The 17,987-nt window shown below is 57.7% G+C and overlaps 1 protein-coding gene across 10 annotated transcripts in view; it reads right to left on the reverse strand.

The window, feature by feature from the left end:
- The window catches only part of SYT7 (synaptotagmin 7), a 65,760-nt gene that overhangs the window by 8,399 nt on the left and 39,374 nt on the right, over positions 1–17,987 (reverse strand). For 6 of the 10 annotated variants that reach the window (XM_016921012.4, XM_016921013.4, XM_016921014.4 and 3 more), the window contains 4 exons: positions 9,210–9,345; positions 4,135–4,405; positions 580–749; positions 44–158 (listed from right to left, as the gene is read on the reverse strand). In XM_016921012.4, the coding sequence (XP_016776501.1) occupies positions 44–158; positions 580–749; positions 4,135–4,405; positions 9,210–9,345 (692 nt within the window). Of the gene's footprint in view, positions 1–43; positions 159–579; positions 750–4,134; positions 4,406–9,209; positions 9,346–14,388; positions 14,512–17,987 lie in introns of all 10 variants that reach the window. The other 4 variants (XM_016921007.4, XM_016921009.4, XM_016921010.4 and 1 more) reach the window with 1 other exon arrangement.

Here is a 17,987-nt window from a genome sequence, read left to right on the forward strand (position 1 = left end):
CACCTCCCCGGCCCGCCCATCCTCTGCTGGAGAAGCCCCGTACCTGATGTGCCCCCGATGTCCATGGCTTTGAGGTTCCGGGCTTTGATGATGTTCACGATGATGGAGTTGGCAGAGGGGTTGTAGCAGAGAGACAAGAGCAGCTCCCCTCGGCTCCCCTGGGAGGCACGACAGGAGGGGTGTGGGGAACTAGGCTAGCAGAGCTCTCTGATTGGCCTAGCTGCCCCCAGGTCCCCTCTACCCTGACCTTGGCGCTTACCCATGCCCCTGTCTGTCACCTCTGTCTCACTCTGTCTCCCCGCATCTGGCAGGTGTGTGTACTGCCCCTCCCAGGGTCACCATCGCCTCCCTGTTCCCTGAACACAGCCCTAGGTTCCTTCTTACAGATCGGGTGAGTCCCCCCAAGTGCCAAGCACCAATGTTCTGACTGCTAGCGAGGGCTGAGCTCCATCGGGTCCACCCATCTGCACCCTCTCCCACAGCCCTCCTGGCCTTCCTAAGGTTGACAAGGGTCTGGGACCAGATCTCCCAGCCCTGCCCTGCTGCCTGTCCAGCTAAGACCCACCCATGGGGCCTTACACTCCCATCGCTGCATGGCTTCAGATCCTTCCAGAAGGTCTGCATCTGGGTCAGGTCCACCTTGTTAAGGGGGATGGACACCTCCCCGATGGGGTCGTTGCGGCTGAAGCGGTCATAGTCCAGGACTTGGAGGTAGAGGATCCTCTGCACCACCTTCTCATAGGGAAAACCTGGGGGTATAGATGAGTGTGAGTGAAGAGGGGGACAGAGGGGCTGCACGGGGCCTGGGAGGCAAGGAAGGCCCTGGGAAGAGGAGGCAGGCCCTGTGCCCTCCCGCTGCCACCCCACCGGGCCAGCAGGCACACTGGATTGCAATTAGACCTTACTGAAGTGCTAGCAAGAACTGTCACCATCTCATGGGATTCCCTCAACAATTCTCCAAGGTGAATGGCATCTCGTCCATCTTACAGATGAGGCTCAGACGGCTTAAAGTACTTGCCCAGACTCCCAGCTAGTAAAGAGTAGAACTGCGATCATCCATTCACCCATGCACCTTGTGTCCATCTCAGTGGCTGAGCAGCCTCTGCCAATCGTCCCGAGGCGGGTCTGGGCAAGTGGCTCTGTCTAGGTGGCCACAGCTGCCAGTACGCAGGCCCCAGGAGGACTCAGGGCAGAGGGACATGGGGAAGCATCGGTGGGAGGGAAAAGGCAAAGGCACAGAAGCAGGAGGTGACAAGTGTCCTGTGACTCCACACCCCTCTCCTCCTGCCTGTGCTTCCATCCTTCCTACTGCAGCGTCCCCTTCTCTACTGCCACCTCCCTCATCCGAGCCGCTGGCACCTCTTGCCTAGGCAGCTGCAAGTGTCTCCAAACCGCCCTCCCCGCATCCACGCTTTCTCCTACCGTCCATTCTCAATGCGGCAGCCAGAGAGACCTTTTAAAAATAGAAATTCCATCATGATATGCTCCTGCTTAAAGCCTTTCAATGGCTCCCAGTGCACTTAGAATAAAAGCCGGGCACCCTACCTTGGCTTCAAGTCCTTCCACAATTTGGCCCGGCTGTCCTCTCCCTGCTTGGCTTGTGACCGCTCTTCACTCAATGACTGGGCTCCAGCCACATCGGCCTCCTTCCTGGCCCTTCAACACCCCGACTCCTCCCGCCTCAGGGCCGGGCACACACTGGCCCCATCATGACCCCCCTCCTGGCTACTCTCATCCTTCAGGTCTCAGCATTCTTTCCTGGCACCCCAGAGAGTGTCGGATCCCATTATCTGCTCTAGCACCTTTTTTTCCGCAAAACATAACACACGCGGTAATAGATTTCTCTGTCTCTTTCCCTGATTTTTGTCTGGCTCTCCCGGAAGGCAAGGATTCCCAGAAAGGCCTCTCTGTTACTAACCACTGGCTCTCGGTGCCTAACACCGCTTCTGGCACATAGTAGGCACTCAATACATATTTGTTAAGTGAATGCATAATTGAACAGATGAATCAATGCCAATGAAATGGCCTGATGGAGCAGCAGGACTGTGCTGAGGTGAGGTGTCCGCTAAGGTCAGAGGGAGAGGAGCAGAAGGGGCTTGGATGGGATGCAGAAGGGAAGAGGGGGCCAGGTGAAGGTCTGAAGCCAGGAGTCATTAGCTCTTTGGAGGCTTAGTCAGAGGTGGGACTGGCCCAGGAGGTGCCGGGGGGCACAGGCCAGCCTGGAGGCCTGAGGTGAGGAGATTCTGAAACCAGGTATGAGCAGGAAGGAGGACGCCTGGAACCTCAGCCTGGCTGGTGCAGAAGATGAAGGGAAGGAAGAGCTCTAGAAGATTCCAGCACCTTCCCCCAGAGACTCTGGAAGCACCCAGGAGCTCTGACAGGAGCAGGTGAGCTGGAAGAGGAGACTCTGAATTTGTTCAGGGTCCCTTTCCTCATATTGTGGGAAGCTGTGTCTTGCTTATTTCAGAGCCTCCCAGGGACCTTGCCCAGGGGACCCTTGGCATCAATTCAGGTAAAATGCATGAGGACAAGTGTTCTGGGAATATTGGAAGCTCCAAGAGGTCACTGCACCCCAGTCAGCTCTCATCAACACCAGAGGAGGCAGGCTCCTAGCTGGCAAACTCCTACTCATCCATCAGAACCCATTTTGAATGGCCCCTCTTCTGGGAAATGTTCTTCAGCACCACCAAAGGGAGCTCATACTGGCTTCCTGCAGCTCCTGTCATGCTGTGTGTGGCTGAGTTATCTACACATCTGTGTCTCCATTAGGCCAGAAATGCCTTGAGGGCCATAATGGTGCCTCATTCTTTTCTACATCCCCAGTACGTAGAAGAGTGCCCAGCTCATGGCTGTTGCTGGGTACATGCTTGTGGAAGAGACCGGAGGATTGGAGTTCTGCTCAAAAACTTCGCCCTGCCAGCTGCCTACATATACCTCCAGACAGCTGAACCTCTTGCTGGTTGAGCTATCTCTAAATGGGCCCTCATGGTGCCTGCAAAGGAGGGCGTCCAGAAACACATGGACACTCACTGCTCACCCTCAGTGCCATTTAGTGGGTGACCTGGCTGTCATCTTGCAGAAGAGGTGGGGTGCTAAGTGGCTGGGAAGGCAGGTGGGGAAAGGTCCCTGGGGTACACGGTGAAGATTCTGGAAGGCTAGGGCTTGGGGCAGCTGGAGTAGGGATTTACTCTCCCTGGTTGAACCGGGGGCCATTGGCAAAGGGTTACGGCTTGTCTAAGCAGGGTCCTGGCACCCAAAGGCCCTGGGATAGAAATCACTCCTTAATCACACGCCCAGCTTCCTGGTTACCTTGAATCCTCAGAGATAAGAGATAAAGACCGGCCTTCAGAGAGGGCTTGCAGGAGAGAGAAAGGACATTTGTCTCAGCGGCCTCCAGGCATGGTTCAGAGCTGTGGTTCCTGTCCCATGCGGGGGAGGGGGTCAGAGAACGGCAACAGATGGAGTATGTTTAACAACCTGGTATTAAGCATTTGCTGGGTGTCAGGCACTGTTCTAAGTGCTTTTACAATTCACTCATTTATTGAACCCTCGCTATTATTATCTCTATTTTGTAGATGAGGAAACCAAGTCATAGGGAGGCTCAGGAACTTGCCCAACGTCACGCAGCGAGTAAGTGGCAAGAGCTGGGATTCAAACCCAGGCAGCCTGGGCCACAGCCTGTGCACTGAACCACTATGATCTGGTGGCTCCAGAGTGCTCCAGCTCTGAGTCCTACGGGTGCCTCCCTCCCTCCCTGCCCTCCTCAGGATGAGCTCTGTGTCTGGGCTGAAACACCAGGCGGTGGCCCAGCTTCCCTCCTCGGCCTCTGGCTGTGATGCTGGCTCCATTGGGCTCCTGTGACCTGATCCCAACTAGACACAAAACGCATCAGGTTAACCGGGCCAGGACGTTGCCTGTGTGGGCGTGTGCGAGAGCACGTGTGTGGATCTGTGCCTGTGCACACATGCAGGTGTGCACATAAGTGTATCTGCTTGCATGTGTGTTTGTGCATTTGTGGGCCTGCAGGTGTGTGTACACATATGTGTCTGTGCATGTAGCCACATGTGTGGTTGGGTAGGGGGATGGTAGACGGCAAGAGGTGACCATGGCGGGGGAAGGTGGCACTAGACTCACCTTCAAAGAGGAAGGTCTCGTTCCAGTGGGGGTTCAGGTTCTTCCGCTTCACCTTGGTCTCCAGCTTGTGCTTCTTGTCGGGCAGCAGGTAGATCTTGACGAAGGGGTCGCTGGTGCCGCTGAAGTCCTTGGCCGGCAGCTCCTGGGCCTTCATGATCTTCACGGTGAGCGTGGACTCCTGGAAGTTGTAGCCGACACTGAACTGGATCCGGCCCAGGTTCTCTCGGCTGCAACCCTCGTGGGCCTCATCCTCCTCGGAGCCTGGGGAGAGCTGGGGGTGGGGGAGAGGCCGGCAGGGTTTGGGGAGGATTCTGCTTCCCCCATGTCCCCACCGCTGGCTAGCACGGGTGAGAGGCCAGAGGCGGTGGCCCAGCCCACAGTCACATCCCACGGACGCTGCTCAGGCTCAGAGGGCAGGTGCCTTGACCAGGGTCTCCCAGGAGGGGAGGGGAAGGGGGAGGGCAGAGCTGAGACAGCCCTGTCTCCTGAACCTCAGAGTGGTATGCACGACACTCACTTCCCAGGCTCTCCTCGCAGCCCTGGGCCTGCTGCCTGCCCCAAGCTCCAGCTCAGCTGCCTCGCCTTCCTGGTTGCAGCTGCCCTGGCGCGTGCTGGGGTTCCTGAGCCCCCCAGACCTCCCTGCCTTCTCATGGCACGGTAGGGCCAACTGTGGGATGCACCGACACAAACCTGGGCTACACAGCAGATGAGGGAGGCTGTTCACATCACAAAAGAGTTTACCGCAACAATTCTTTGGAAAGTGACTCTCTAGGGTGCGGAGAATGGTGTGATTTACAAAATGAGAGAGGCAAGTTTTCAGGAGCAACGTCTGTTTGTGTAAGGCAGAATCACTAGGGACAAGAAAATTGCAGACTCCCCAGGCCCCGTCCCCAAGCAGTTTGACGATGGGGCTGGTGTGGGCCTGGGCATCAGTGCTGTGTAAAAGGCGCCTCAGATGACTGTACCGTCCATGGGGGCTGAGGACTGCTGGGAGGGAGGGCGCATGGGCTGACCCAGCAACAGACAGTCACACAGAGGCAGGGTGAGCATCTCATCCCGTTCTGACATCGAACCACAGGAAGCAGCTGGGAGGAGGGTCTCCCAGCCACGTGTCTGAACCTGTGAGCACACCAGTAGTACCTAGGAGGTTTTAGAACCCTACCCACCCCCCAGCCGCCTGAGCCCCAGACCACTGACCACAACAGACCCAGTTAGGGGGCTGTATGGCTCAGGTACCCCGGCTCGAAAATCTCCCGTGATGACTGGATGAGGGACAGAAGTAGGACCCTGGGTACCACAGTTAAGAAAAACTGCAGGCATCTCTTCTCTCCCCAACTTCCCCTGTAGAAACCTGCTTTGTGCCCCTTCCTTCATCCTGGAGAGGCAGCCCTAGGCTCTGAAAGACTAAATAATACAGATAATAATAATGCATCCAGTGGGCTCTTACCATGACCAGCGACTCTCGCATCGCCGTCTCCTTACTGAATCCTGACAATAGCCAGGCGAGGCAGGTGTCACCACCCTCTAGCTGAAGAGACTGGTTCAGAGAGGTGAAGTCACATGGCCAAGGCTGACGGCAGTAGGAACCCTCTCTGACTCAAAATCCTGCTCTTTTCACTAAAGCAGGCCCACACCCCAGGGCAACACTGAGGTTTCCCCTCAAGCCGGCAAAGACCCACAGACACCGTGCCAGGTGAAAAGCGTCGGAATCACCCTCATGATAGTTTTTTGTTTTTTTGAGCCAGGGTCTCGCTCTGTTGCCAAGGCTGGAGTGCAGTGGTGCAATCCTGGCTCACTGCCACCTCCACCTCCCAAGGTCAAGCGATTTTCATGCCTCAGCCTCCTGAGTAGCTGGGACCACAGGGGCGTGCCACTACGCCTGGCTGATTTTTGTATTTTTAGTAGAGGCAGGGTTTTGCCACGTTGGTCAGGCGAGTCTCTAATTCCTGGCCACAAGTGATATGCCCGCCTCAGCTTCCCAAAGTGCGGAGATTACAGGCATGAGCCACACACCCGGCCTCACACTCACAGCAGTAACTATCTTAGACTGGCTGGCCGCCCACCTCACCAGACCCTGCCCTGTGCCCTGTGCCTTGTCCTCACTGACCTCTTACAACATCCCAATGAGGCAGGCACTCCCGCTGGAACACTTGGAACACAGCTGGAACAGTTTCCCGGTGTTCCAACTGTGGCTGCTAGCACAGACAGGTTAGGTCACTTGCCTCAAGTCACCTGCGACTGAATGGCCAGTGGGAATGAAACCCAGTTTATCGGCCAGGAATCCTGAGTGTCCTTCCACCTGCACCTTGCTCTTGCCCTCAGATCTAGAGTCTGAGGCTTTACCCCGGTCCTGCCTAGTTGGGGGCACCGAGCTGCCTTACAGCAGAAGATGTTCCCTCCAGCCCCCACCCAGACAAACCTGCAAGCGCCACCGCAGGCCCATTGAGAATGTGGCTTTCCTGCCCACAGCCTGCTTTTTCCCGACGCTCTTTTCCCTGCTCATGCCAGCCCCACACCCTTTGACCCTGTTTTTACATCTGCAGAGTGGGGACCATGAGACCTACTTTGCGGGGTCCTGGGCGAGCTAGAAGGGGTTCCTTCTAGAGTTCTGCCCCGCGACCTGACCCACTGGCAGAGGGATCGAGCACCTGGGGCATAGCATGGGTAGACAGTGCCAGCAAAGATCACTCGCCCTCCCCCTTGCTTCTGAAGTTGGGGTGGAGTTGCTGGTGACTGAAGCCCAGCTGGCCTCAGCCCCACCTGAGGTCCCTCTGGTCCCTTGGCTCCTGGCTGCCAAACAGTGTGGTCTTGGGAAGGCCTGGGCTGGCCAGGTAGGTTTCACCTGAGAAAGGGGTGGCAGCTCTATGCCCACTCCCAGCTTTCTTAAGCCACAACCCTGAGCCCTAATTACTCAGCTGGGACAGAGCCATCTCTGTGGCAACCAGGTTGGCCACCCCATCACAGTCAGGGAAGGTGCTTCCTGAGCGCTTGCACCAGCAGAAGTCAGCCTCGAAAAGCAGCAAGCCACCCCTATACCAGGGCAGGAGGTGCCCAGAAGCAGGTGTGGCCTCGCCTCTTCTCAGACACCTCTGCCCCTCAGCTCCTTCTTTGGCCAGCTCTGGGTGCTTAACTCTTGTCTCTTGACCCCCAGATTCCACAGCCCAGGGTCCAGAGACCAGGACAGGCGGAGGTCACAGTGGGCTGATTCTGCCCTGCTTATCTTATCATGGCTGTTAACATCAACGACCTAGCATTGGCACAGAGCTGTGCAATTAGACTCTGCCCTCCCACCTCTGAGCATCCTCCCAGTACAGGAGAGGGAGATGAGGCCTGCCCTTCCTTCCGCTGGCTGCAGCTGTCGGCCCTTCCCTGGGGGCAGCAAGGGGCAGGCAAGCTGGCTGGGAAGGGGCTGTCCCTTCTGGGAACCTGGCTGCCAGGAAGCTGTAACCAATTAAGGGGCTGTGCAGGGAGGCAGGGTGGGCTGTGGCAATGGCCCATCCAGAAGAGAAGACAGCCGGGGCCAGTCTTCCTGGGTGGGGGAAGATGGAAGGAGGGCAGTGGAGGGCCAGACACACAGGGGCCTGGCGGGCAGGGAGAAGGGGAGAGGGGAGAAGTGGGGAGGCCCAAGGTGACCAGATCTAGGATGTGGAAAATCTGATGCTCTAATGTGGATTCAAGAAAACCACAGGATAGACCGGGCACAGTGGCTCATGCCTGTAATCACAGCACTTTGGGAGGCCGAGGCAGGTGGATCACTTGAGGCTAAGAGTTTGAGACTGGCCTGGCCAACATGGTGAAACCCCGTCTCTACTAAAAATAGAAAAATTAGCCAGGCGTGGTGGTGTACTACTGTAATCCCAGCTACTCGGGAGGCTGAGGGAGGAGAATCACTTGAGCTCGGGAGGCAGATGTTGCAGTGAGTTGAGATTGTGCCACTGCACTCCAGCCTGGGGGACAGAGTGATTCTGTCTCCAAAAAAAAAAAAAAAAAAAAAAAAAAAAAGCAGGCTCTTAGGCCCCACCTAAGGCCCATTGACCAGGAATCTGCATTTTACCAAGGTTCCCAGCTGATTCCTGTGCACGTAGCAATTTGAGAAACGCCAGGCTAGAAGGGGCAGTGGGGGTGGATGGTTAGAGCTGGCTGGAACCCTACATGGCAGAAGGGTGGGGGCTCTGGTGCCAGGGCAGTAGGGGAGGGCTGGGAGCTCCCAAGCCTACTTCTTTCTCTCTACAGAAGGGAGGGGTTCAATCCAAGGAGATGAAGTGTCCCAGGTCAAGTCCAGTAGGAACAGAGCAGGTGCTGGGTTCCCAGCCTCATCGCCTCTTCAAGCCTTCCTGAGACTTCTGAGCTAATCCCCAGTTTTCTCCCTCCAGGGCCTCTTTGGAAAGTACAGGTGGGGCAAGTGGCTGTGACTCACTGCTGCCCCCCTGGGGGCACCATGGGAACCACAACCTCTGTCTGGGCCAAACAACCTAGAACTAGGATCCCACAGGGTTGGTGGCGTCTGGTGGGGCGTGGGTGTGGACAGGAGCCCCCATCACAGCTGTCCCCTCAGAGGAGCCGGGACCAGTGGATTCCTGCTCTCCTGTTCTCAGGGGCCACCAGCCATGGGAATGGGGCAGGTCACTGGGCTAGGCCTTCTACCCCAGACCTCCAATTAAGGGGACATCACTCTCAGGAGGGGACATCTTCTGCCCCGAGTCCTCTGCCCACCAGCCTTTCCCTCTAGGATCCTGAAAGTATCTTGCATGAGTGGGTTTTCTTTGGCCCCTTCTCAATCCACAAAGGGATCCAAGCAGGATGGGTATTCTTATTTTCACTTGTCAAAGGAAGAAACTGAGACATGGAGAAGATATTTTGGTGAAAGAGCTGGGAAGCAAACCCAGGCCTTGGACGCTCAGTCACCAAGCGCCGAGTGGCCACCATGCTGGGCCTGGCTCTCCAGGCTGCTTCTGACCCAGTTCCCTGCCTGGCCACTCCCATGCCGTTGCCCATTCCCACACACGTCCCTCTTCTTCCTGCCCCTGGCCTCCGAGCCCAGTTCCTTGGAGCAGCGCAGGCTCCCTCATTCTCACCATGAGCATCTCGCTGGTGAGGGAGTTGACGAGGTCTGAGACGGAGGAACGTGGCTCGGTCCGGTGGTCGGACTCATCGTGGGGTGTCTGGCCTGGCACGGGGGCTGTGTTCACCGCCTTCCCTCCTGCAGGCAACCTGAGGGCAGGGGAGTCCAAATGAGATTGGGCTGGGAAGTGAGCTGGGTTGGGCACCCCGGCCTGGGGGGTGGCAGGACCTTCTCTGAAGACCCCAGCAGCTGCCATCCCCGGCGGGCCGGCAGGAGCGGTACTCCAGTCCACGTGGACACCTGGTTTTCCCTGGAGACCCATGCCCGGGGCCCATTCTCCTTGCAGCCTCTACCCCAGGCGACTGTGGCTTAACTACTCCTATAGGGGATATTTTGGGGGGTGTCCCCATTCTTTCTGTTCCCCAGAAACCCCCCACCCTCCAGTCATTGGCTTGCATAGTCGGTCTCTGAGCTGGCCACTGCCCCCAGTCCTCAGAGGCTTGTTCTATCCCATCCGCCCCCAGCCTGGAAGGGGGAGGCTCCACCGTGGTGTGGTGTGTCCAGGTGCCTCTCCGCGTCATTACCCTCTGCAAACACGCCCAGAATGTCTGTTTCCCAGATGCCCCACCTGTGTTTGCTTGGGCTCATCAAGAGTTCTCTTCCCACCCTCCAGACGTGAGACTGACCAGGTGAGGTCAGGACAACTCTCCACAGTGACAGAGTGTTCTGTATTTGTGCTGTCCAGTGGAGCAGCCACATGCCACACGTGTGCACTTGAGCATTTGCAATGTGGCCAGTGTGGCTGAGAACTGAAATTTTAATTTTGTTGAATGTAAGCTCATTTAGTTTAATGGCCCCATATTGGATAGGGTGAGCCTACACCCCCTTGCTCCCCAGTTCCCATCCTTCTCCCACTTGCTGAAGACTGTGCATTTGGTAAGGCTCTCACCCAGGGTCACAGAAAGACGGGCACCACCGAGAAGCCCTGTCTGTACCTGACTCCATGCCGTTCCCAGGATGCTGGGTTCTTTGACCCAATGGCTGGGTGGTGAGCCCAGGCTCCGTTCAGCTGGGGGTCAGGAAGGGGGCACTAAAAGCCTGCCCAGGGACCAGGATGGAATGTCCCATGAGGAGGAAGAGAGGTAGGGGTAGGTAGGGAGGAGGAGACGGGGGACCAGTAGCATGAGGCTCAGGACAGGCTAAAATAGAACAGCTTTGAGAGCACACAGCCACAAACTGGGAGCCACACGCTGAGGGTGGACATGAGCCATGGCCCTCTGGTAGAGACCAGCCTCCAGCACACAGGTGACCACGACAGGCACAGACAGACATGCATGGAATATGCCAGGCCCTGGAGGGGAGACATCAGGATCCCAAAGCAGGGTGCACGTGCGCACACACACATGCACATGCACGCACACACACACACACGCACATGCACGCACACACACACACGCACGCACACACACGTACACACGCACACACACGCACGCACACACACACGCACGTGTGTGCATATGTACACACACACGCACATGAGCCCCACAGACATCCAGAGGGGCAGGGAGAGGATGGCAGAGGCCACAGGCAGGCCAACCACAGCAGCAGTGACGACACACATACAGCGATGGCACGCAGGGATCCCGAGAGGAGATGCATTGGGGAGACCCAGGCATGCCACGTGTGCACGTGAAGGGAGACAAACTGAAACGGAAAGGGCAGGGAGTGGTTTCAGGGCCCAACATCCTGATTATCAGAAGCACGATACACCTGCTGTGACAACCTGGCCCTGCCTCTACAACACGGAAACGCCCACTCCACCCAGCAACACGCGGGCGCCCCTCCCAGAGGGCCATGGCACACATGGACATGTGGACACGCACGCACCACATACACACACACACACACACGAGAGGACACGTGCTCACACGGGCAGGCAGGGGGAAGGAAAGGAGCCCGAAACAGCTGGAGAGGTAAAGTCAGGTTAGAAACAGAGTGGAAGAGCAGGGAGAGTGTGAGATTGACTGCTGAAGATATGAGAACGTTAGAGTTATTTGGCCACGCCGCAGCGTCGGCACAGCTGCCAAGCAGCCTGGGAAAGATGGTCAGCGCCACTGAAGCTGTCGGAGGTCACAGGACACAGAGACAGAGGCGAGAGGCACAGAGAGAGGCAGAGGGAGAGGCCGAGGGGCCCATCACCGGCCCAGGGCAGCCCTGTGAGGAGCAGATGGGAGAAAGGAGACAGAAGGAGAGAGAGGCCAAGAAAGTTAGTCAGAGACGTGCGAAGGCTGCCGGGTGGACGAGGGGACAGGGAGGAGCGTGCGGCCAACAGGAGAGGCAGAGAGGAGGCGGGGGACACACACCGTGACAGAGGAACATGGTGGCTTCAGAGTAGGGAGAGCAATGGGGGTGGCCTGGTCCCCGCCTTGCCCTGTCCCCCACTTGGGGTGGGGGTGGGCCGCGGTGGAAACCATTTGGATCCCAAAGAGCAGTGGTGAAACGATGGCAGACAGCATGAGGGGGTGGACACGAGCAGAGTGGCTGAGGGTGGAATGGGCGCAGCAGGGCGTGGAGCCAGGGCCTCCCTCCCTCCCGGGAGCGCAGTCTGAAGTGTGGTGCCGAGGCCCAGGAGCTGAAGGATCCCAGATGGGGGACTTCAGGGACACCAAGAATCGTGGGGACAGAGGCAGTGACTGGCCCTCCCATCTCCCGCTGCTTGTTGGACACACTCCCACGCTGCTTGGAACCTGGAATGGCCACTCCTCCTCCCGGGACGCTGTCTCCCATGAGCCTGCTGCTCACAGACCAAGGGGGCTGAGTGTCCTCCCCGGTGAGAGCCAAGGGCCACCACCCCTTCCTCCAGAGACATCTGGTCAAGGGGTCAGCTGGGGAGGGAAAGGTGGGGCTGGGGGCAGAAGGGCAGACCCTGGGTCTAGAAGGAAAGGCTGAAGAGGGAGGGACAGCCGCTCCAAGGCCACCACTCCAAGGTCTGAGGGTCCAGGAGCTCAGAGGGGTGGGGCCCTAAGCTGCCAGGTGCCCAGTGGGTGGTGCTGGTGCCAAGCTTTGGGAAGGGGAGAGTCTGCTGGGAAGGAAGCATTGGATTCTGGACCCCTGTGGCAGCCCACCACCTGAGAAGCACCCCAGTGGCCATGAGAAATGTTTCCAGGATGGGTGGGCATGACGAGGCGGGAATGGCATGGTCCACTCGGAAAGTCAGGCTGGGTGGTGGCGAGGGCACGCGGCCTCCACCCCCACACCCACCTTTCCCAGGAAGGCAGGGGACAAGCTGATGTGAAGATCAGAAGGGATGGGTGTGTTAAACATGGAGTGAGACCTAAGTGGCAAGGAGGTAAAAATAGACTGTGGGTGACAATGGAGCCGGTTCATTAACACATGGGTGATGTGAAATCTCGTTTCCAGCCTGCTTCTGCTCCCTCATGCTTCACACCTTTCCCAGCACCAGTCTCAGCTTCTTAGTGGGCGTTCAGAGGACGCCAGCCACCCCCTGTGTGCCTTCTCGCCCCTGGCCCCTGGCCCTCCCAGTGGCCCTCTGACTGCCCTGCAGCCCAGCTTTGAGATCCTGGCTCAGGAAGTCACAGCTCCTGTAGTGCCCAGGTGGGTCAGGGGTGGCAGACTCCGCTCCTCCAGTACCCCTGCACATGGGCTCAGCGCCTGACACCATTTGTGCCACTCAGTGAAAGACCTGACCCCACTCTCTGGGGACTTTCAGCCTTGCCCACCACAGACCATGCAACTGTGGACTCGGGATGGGAAGAAACTGGGAGGGGTGGTCTCCAGGAGCCACCAGAGGGACAGGCAAGCCAGCCATCTTGCCTCTCAGCCTATCCATCCTCCCTAGCCCACAAGCCCAGGGCAGCAGCCTGGGACAGTCCCTTCTGGCCTCTAGGGGCCTCTCAAGAGCCTCAGGATGGCCTGTCCCAACAGTCCCTGCCCAGTTCACAGGACACATGCCCCAGCCCAAAGGCCTGTTTCCCTCATGAAAAGCTTAGCATATCTGAGCCTGAGGGGCCATTCCTTAGAGGTTAGCCTGTCCAATCCTTCGCTGGACAGATAAGTGAGCAGAGAACCCAGAGAGGGGCTGTGACTTGCCCAAGGCTGCAGAATGAGGCTCTAGCAGAACCAGAGCTGGAAGGCAGATGTCTGGGCTGCCAGGCCCCATGCTCCCTTGCAGGCCTTTGGTCTGATGGGAAGCAGACCCAATCAAGGTGACAAGCCCTCCTCCCATGATTCCCAAAGGCTAATTCATCCTGGAAACCACAGGTGTGGTCAACCCAACCTAAGGTCAGGCATCCACTGGCCCCAGCTGTGGGATGCCGCCTGAACCCTGGGACCTCCCACCCTACCCCTTGCCCATGAGCAGCGCCCCACCCCCTCCCTGAGATGGAGACAGTAGGAGATGCTTCCCTGAATTCCTGATAGCTGAGGCTGTGGCAGTGTAAGTGACCAGCCTTCTGCTTGGCCTGTGCTGTGGCCACACAGGCTATGCCCAGTCTCCACAGGGTCCCGAGGCCAGCCGCAGTGAAAAGGAGCCCAACAAAGCCAGGCCTCACCCTTGCTCAGGACGGCTGCCTGCACCGCTCCGGGCCCTCCCCAGCTCCCTCCTGGTGCCCCGGCTCAGGGGAGAGCCTTCTGGTTATTTCTGGTCACCAGGCCTCTCCCATGCCCCAGACCCTCCCACCATGGGCTCCTCTTCCATCAGCCAAGCAGCCCAACAGGACCTCCAGGCAAGAGGGAGGTTGAGGGGGTGGGGATGAGGGAGAACGGGCTGGCGCCCCTTCCCTTACATCCCCCCCGCCCACCAACCACCAGAGAAACAGGGATTTCCAGTTGGGGTGGGGACAGAGATGAAAGATGGAGGGGCAGCAGAGAGGAGCCAAGCAGGAAGATGGGGCAGAAAAGGCTGCGCTTGCTCCGGGCCGGGGCAAGCATGCCAAAGAGCAGGCCTGATCCAGAATGGTCCCAGGATGGCCGCAAGTGGCCTCAGACCCCAGGGACACCACCGAGGTGGCAGTGCGTGAGGGCACCGGCTGGGGAGGGGGCTTGTCCTCCCACTCCAGCATCCGCTGAAGGCACCACCACCTCGTCCAGCAGCCGGGGCCGGTCGAGGCAGGCGGCCTCTCCGCGCCTCCTTCTCTGCCGCCGCCGCCGCAGGCCCTCGCCTGTGCTCGTACCTCTTGTCCCCCTGAGCGTTCTGGTTCTGCTGGGTTCCTGGGTTTTGCAGGTCAGGGATATTGGCAAAGTCATCCTGTTCCGAAAGCCCTAAGACCAAGGATAGCACCACCATCCGGCCTTCCCTGCCCGGGGAGGGCAGCCCACAGGCCAGGGTGAAACGAGGAGGCCCCGTGGGCGGGGGCAGGGGGGAAGGAGAGAGAGAGAGAGAGAGAGAAAGAGAGAGAGAGAGACAGAGACAAAGAGAGAGAAGAAAAAAGTGTAAGAAACTGGCCCTGCAGGAAAGAAAACAAACTTCAGCAGTGTCAACAGTTGCAGGATAGAGTGGGGAGAGTGGAGGCAGGGAGGGAGGGGAGTTGACTACGGCCTGAGACTCCACTGGTCTGAGCCAAGAGCAAGATTCTCCAGAGCTAAACTGCAAGGGGCTGGGCAGAGGCCTGCAGAGGTGGCCTGTGGCTGGGACAGTCCCAGGGGAACACGGGGGATAGGGTGGGGGGAATGGAGCACAGGCCCTGGGACCCCACAGATTTCCAACTGCTAATGCGTGCCCAGCTGGACTCGCTCTGACCATCTGGGCCACTGGGAGAAGAGGGAGGGGCTCCGTCACTATCCTGCACCGGCACCGCGCAGGCTTTGAAAGTTTCGAAATCCAGTGGGCACTGCACCCTGTCCTTATGGAAGCCCTTCATAGACAACGCTGTGTCATGGTCAACCAGATGTCCTTGAAGCCAGGTAGGGTCTAAGGAGCTACCTCCCCTCGGCTCCTGGATATACAAGCCCATCAGAGGAGAATGAAAGTCCTTTGTGGTATATGGCAACTCGGCCATAGTGGCTGTCTCCTGTGTCCTCCTTGCTGGAGATCCAGGGAATGAGCACCACCGCTGAGTCCAGGTCAAGGGCCTTTCATTGGAGAAGAGGTCCAGAAGGCACCACAAGCCAAGGCGGCGAGAAAGTGCAGGAACTTGGCAAGGTCTGGAGAAGTTTTGGCAGGACTGCAGGGAGCCTGTGGCTACAGTGAGAGATCGTGCTTTGAGGGAGCACAGTCAAGGCTGAACGGGGAGGGGGTAGGCAAGAAGGCGAGACTCTCTTGGAGTGGACATGTGGGCAGCCGTATGGGGCCAGGTGTGACACCTTTAGTAGGGGGCATTCTCAGAGAACCATCGGGCAACTTGCCAGGGTCTTTGCGAGGTTACCCGCATTTGCCAGGGGGGGAGAAGGGAGAATCATTGGCGACCCTGCTGTCCCTGAAGACCATCAGAGTCCGCGAGCGTTTTCTGGGTGCTTTGTGGAGCTCCTCCAGCGTTGGGCCTCTCATCAGAACAAAAGGAGAGGGAGGGGTTCTTGGACAGGCCAGGCAGGAAAGCTCGTCTCAAGAAGGGCCAAAGGGAAGACAGTAGGGCTGACGGAATATTCTGGAAGGGAGAGGATGCTGGGTCAGGAAGTCTACCACTTCAACCACTGTGAAGGGAGGCGAGGTTTACAGAGGAAGAGCTTGCTCTAACTTCTCAGAGCAGTTGTCAAACAGGGAACAAACAGGCGAGAAATAGCCTCTGAGGTAAGGGGCGAGGGCACGAGGGTCTTGGAAAATGGGACATTACCTCTGGGGTCTCAGTGAACGGAGGGAGCTAAGTGGCTGCTGTGCCCCTCCCTGTCTTTGCGTCTTTGGTCCTGGGCACAGTTACTCCAGGCTGACCCTTGTGCTGGGATCTAACTTTCGGGAAACAACTCCGTACCCTCCCTCAGGACGAATCCTCCTTTTCTTTGTTTTCTGCCCACCGGTACTGTTTCAGAGTTGGTAAAATTCCATTTGGCTGCTCGGGAGCTAGTTGTGCGGGGGGAAGGCAAACTCAGTGAAAACAACATGTTTTTTCCCCAGTTAATGCATTTTTCAGATATTCCTTTTTCTCTTCTTAAAACCAGAACAGCTCCTCTGCATAAATTCCCGATTCGTCACTCTCTCCAGCTCTGCAGGACGCGAGGGTTAGGATGAGGGGCAGGGGCTGGAGAGTGGAGGGAGAGGCTGGCAATGTTAGGGGAGTCACGACCATCAAGCAGAGGGCTGCTGCCCTCCCTGCAAGGGGTGGGTGGGATCATGGGGCGTCGGGACAACCCTCGCCACCTGCCTCTCTACTGGAGCCACCAGCGTTTGGGCAAGTAAAGAGCCTCAGAAACAGGGCAGCTAAACTGTAAAGCAAGGGGCAAATTACGGCCCACGAGCTAAGAGTGGTTTTTACATTTTTAGAGGGTTGTTTTAAAGAAAAAAAGAATATGTGATGATCACATGCCTCTTGCAAAGCCTAAATTATTATCTGGACCTTTCTAGGAAAAGTTGGCCGACCCTTGAGGTGAGCTCTGGAGGTTGCCAGCAACTAGGGGGACATGAGACTTGTCCTGGGGCACAGAGCAGGGACAGAGGATGCTGTTGCATGCATGATGCTGGACGAATCCCAGTTAGCTGAGAAGGCAGCAGGCAGGGAAGAGATGGTACCCAGGTTCCTGGCAGGCCCCTGGCCCAGTTTAATGGCTGCTGGAACAGGAAGTAGGGTGACAGCTGTGATAAGACAGTCTGAGGTGGGGAGGAGCAAGGACCTGCAGGGGCCCAGCAGGCTCTCAGTCCTGTTCAAGCCACGCAGAACCAATTCCCTCGACTCTCCAAGATCCACGCCTGGATCACAGCCTCTGTCCCAAAACAAACCGCCACCTGGAAGACCGGAGGCTCTTCTGGGCATCTCATCTTGTGCAGGCGTCCAGTTAGATTCCTGCAGGTCCTTGAGTGGGGTAGAGCCCCAGAGAATATGGTGTCCTGATTTGCCAAAGAGTCACAGGCAGCATGTCTTGCTGGCCATGGGCCACTCGCACGGGTATGGGAAGCTGGCATGGCAGGGCCTCTTCGGGTGGGGTGTCTCTCCCAGGGCAGTGCTCCCATCTGCCCGGGAAGCCCTGGCTGAGGTCTCAGAGGAGAGACAGGATGCTCCGAGGAACTTGCTTGCCTTCAGAATCCCTATATCTTGCCAATGCTTCCCTTTCCTCCTCCCTTTCTCCTCGCCCAGGCTTAGTGTGCTGGTCTCCTGCTCCGTGAAAAGTGCTCCCAGGGAAGACCTGGGCGATGGGAACAATCCCCAGGGCCTGGAAGGAAGCTCACGTTAGGGCAAAGGAGGGGGGTGATGTTGGGGATGGCAGCCCAGACCTGTCTTAGGCTCTGAGAGTGGGGGCAGATGTCCAGAGAGATGCTGGGGAGGGGGCTTCCTGGGTGGGGCCCCTCCAGGGAGAGCAGGGGGTGGTCGAATGGCTGGTGGGAATGGTTAAGGTTAGACACTGATGGTGTGTTGTTACTTCTTAGACCTATATACTTGAAAGAAAGCTCCAATTTAGAAACAACCTTTTCTAAAGCTTTGGGGCAACATCTCAGATTTGTCCTCAGGGGATGGGTCATTACTGGAGGAAGGAGACTTGGGAAGTCAGGGCGGGAGCTGGAGGACAGGTGGCTATAGAAGGTCAGAGAGATGGGGGAGGGCTGGTGGCAGGGACAGGGATAGAGGAAGTGAGAGGGAGGGAGGGAGGGGTGTGGGCCAAGAAGGCTAGCAGAGTCGGGTTACAGGGG

Source organism: Pan troglodytes, chromosome 9 (assembly GCF_028858775.2).
Source record: "Pan troglodytes isolate AG18354 chromosome 9, NHGRI_mPanTro3-v2.0_pri, whole genome shotgun sequence".
NCBI classification, from domain to species: domain Eukaryota; kingdom Metazoa; phylum Chordata; class Mammalia; order Primates; family Hominidae; genus Pan; species Pan troglodytes.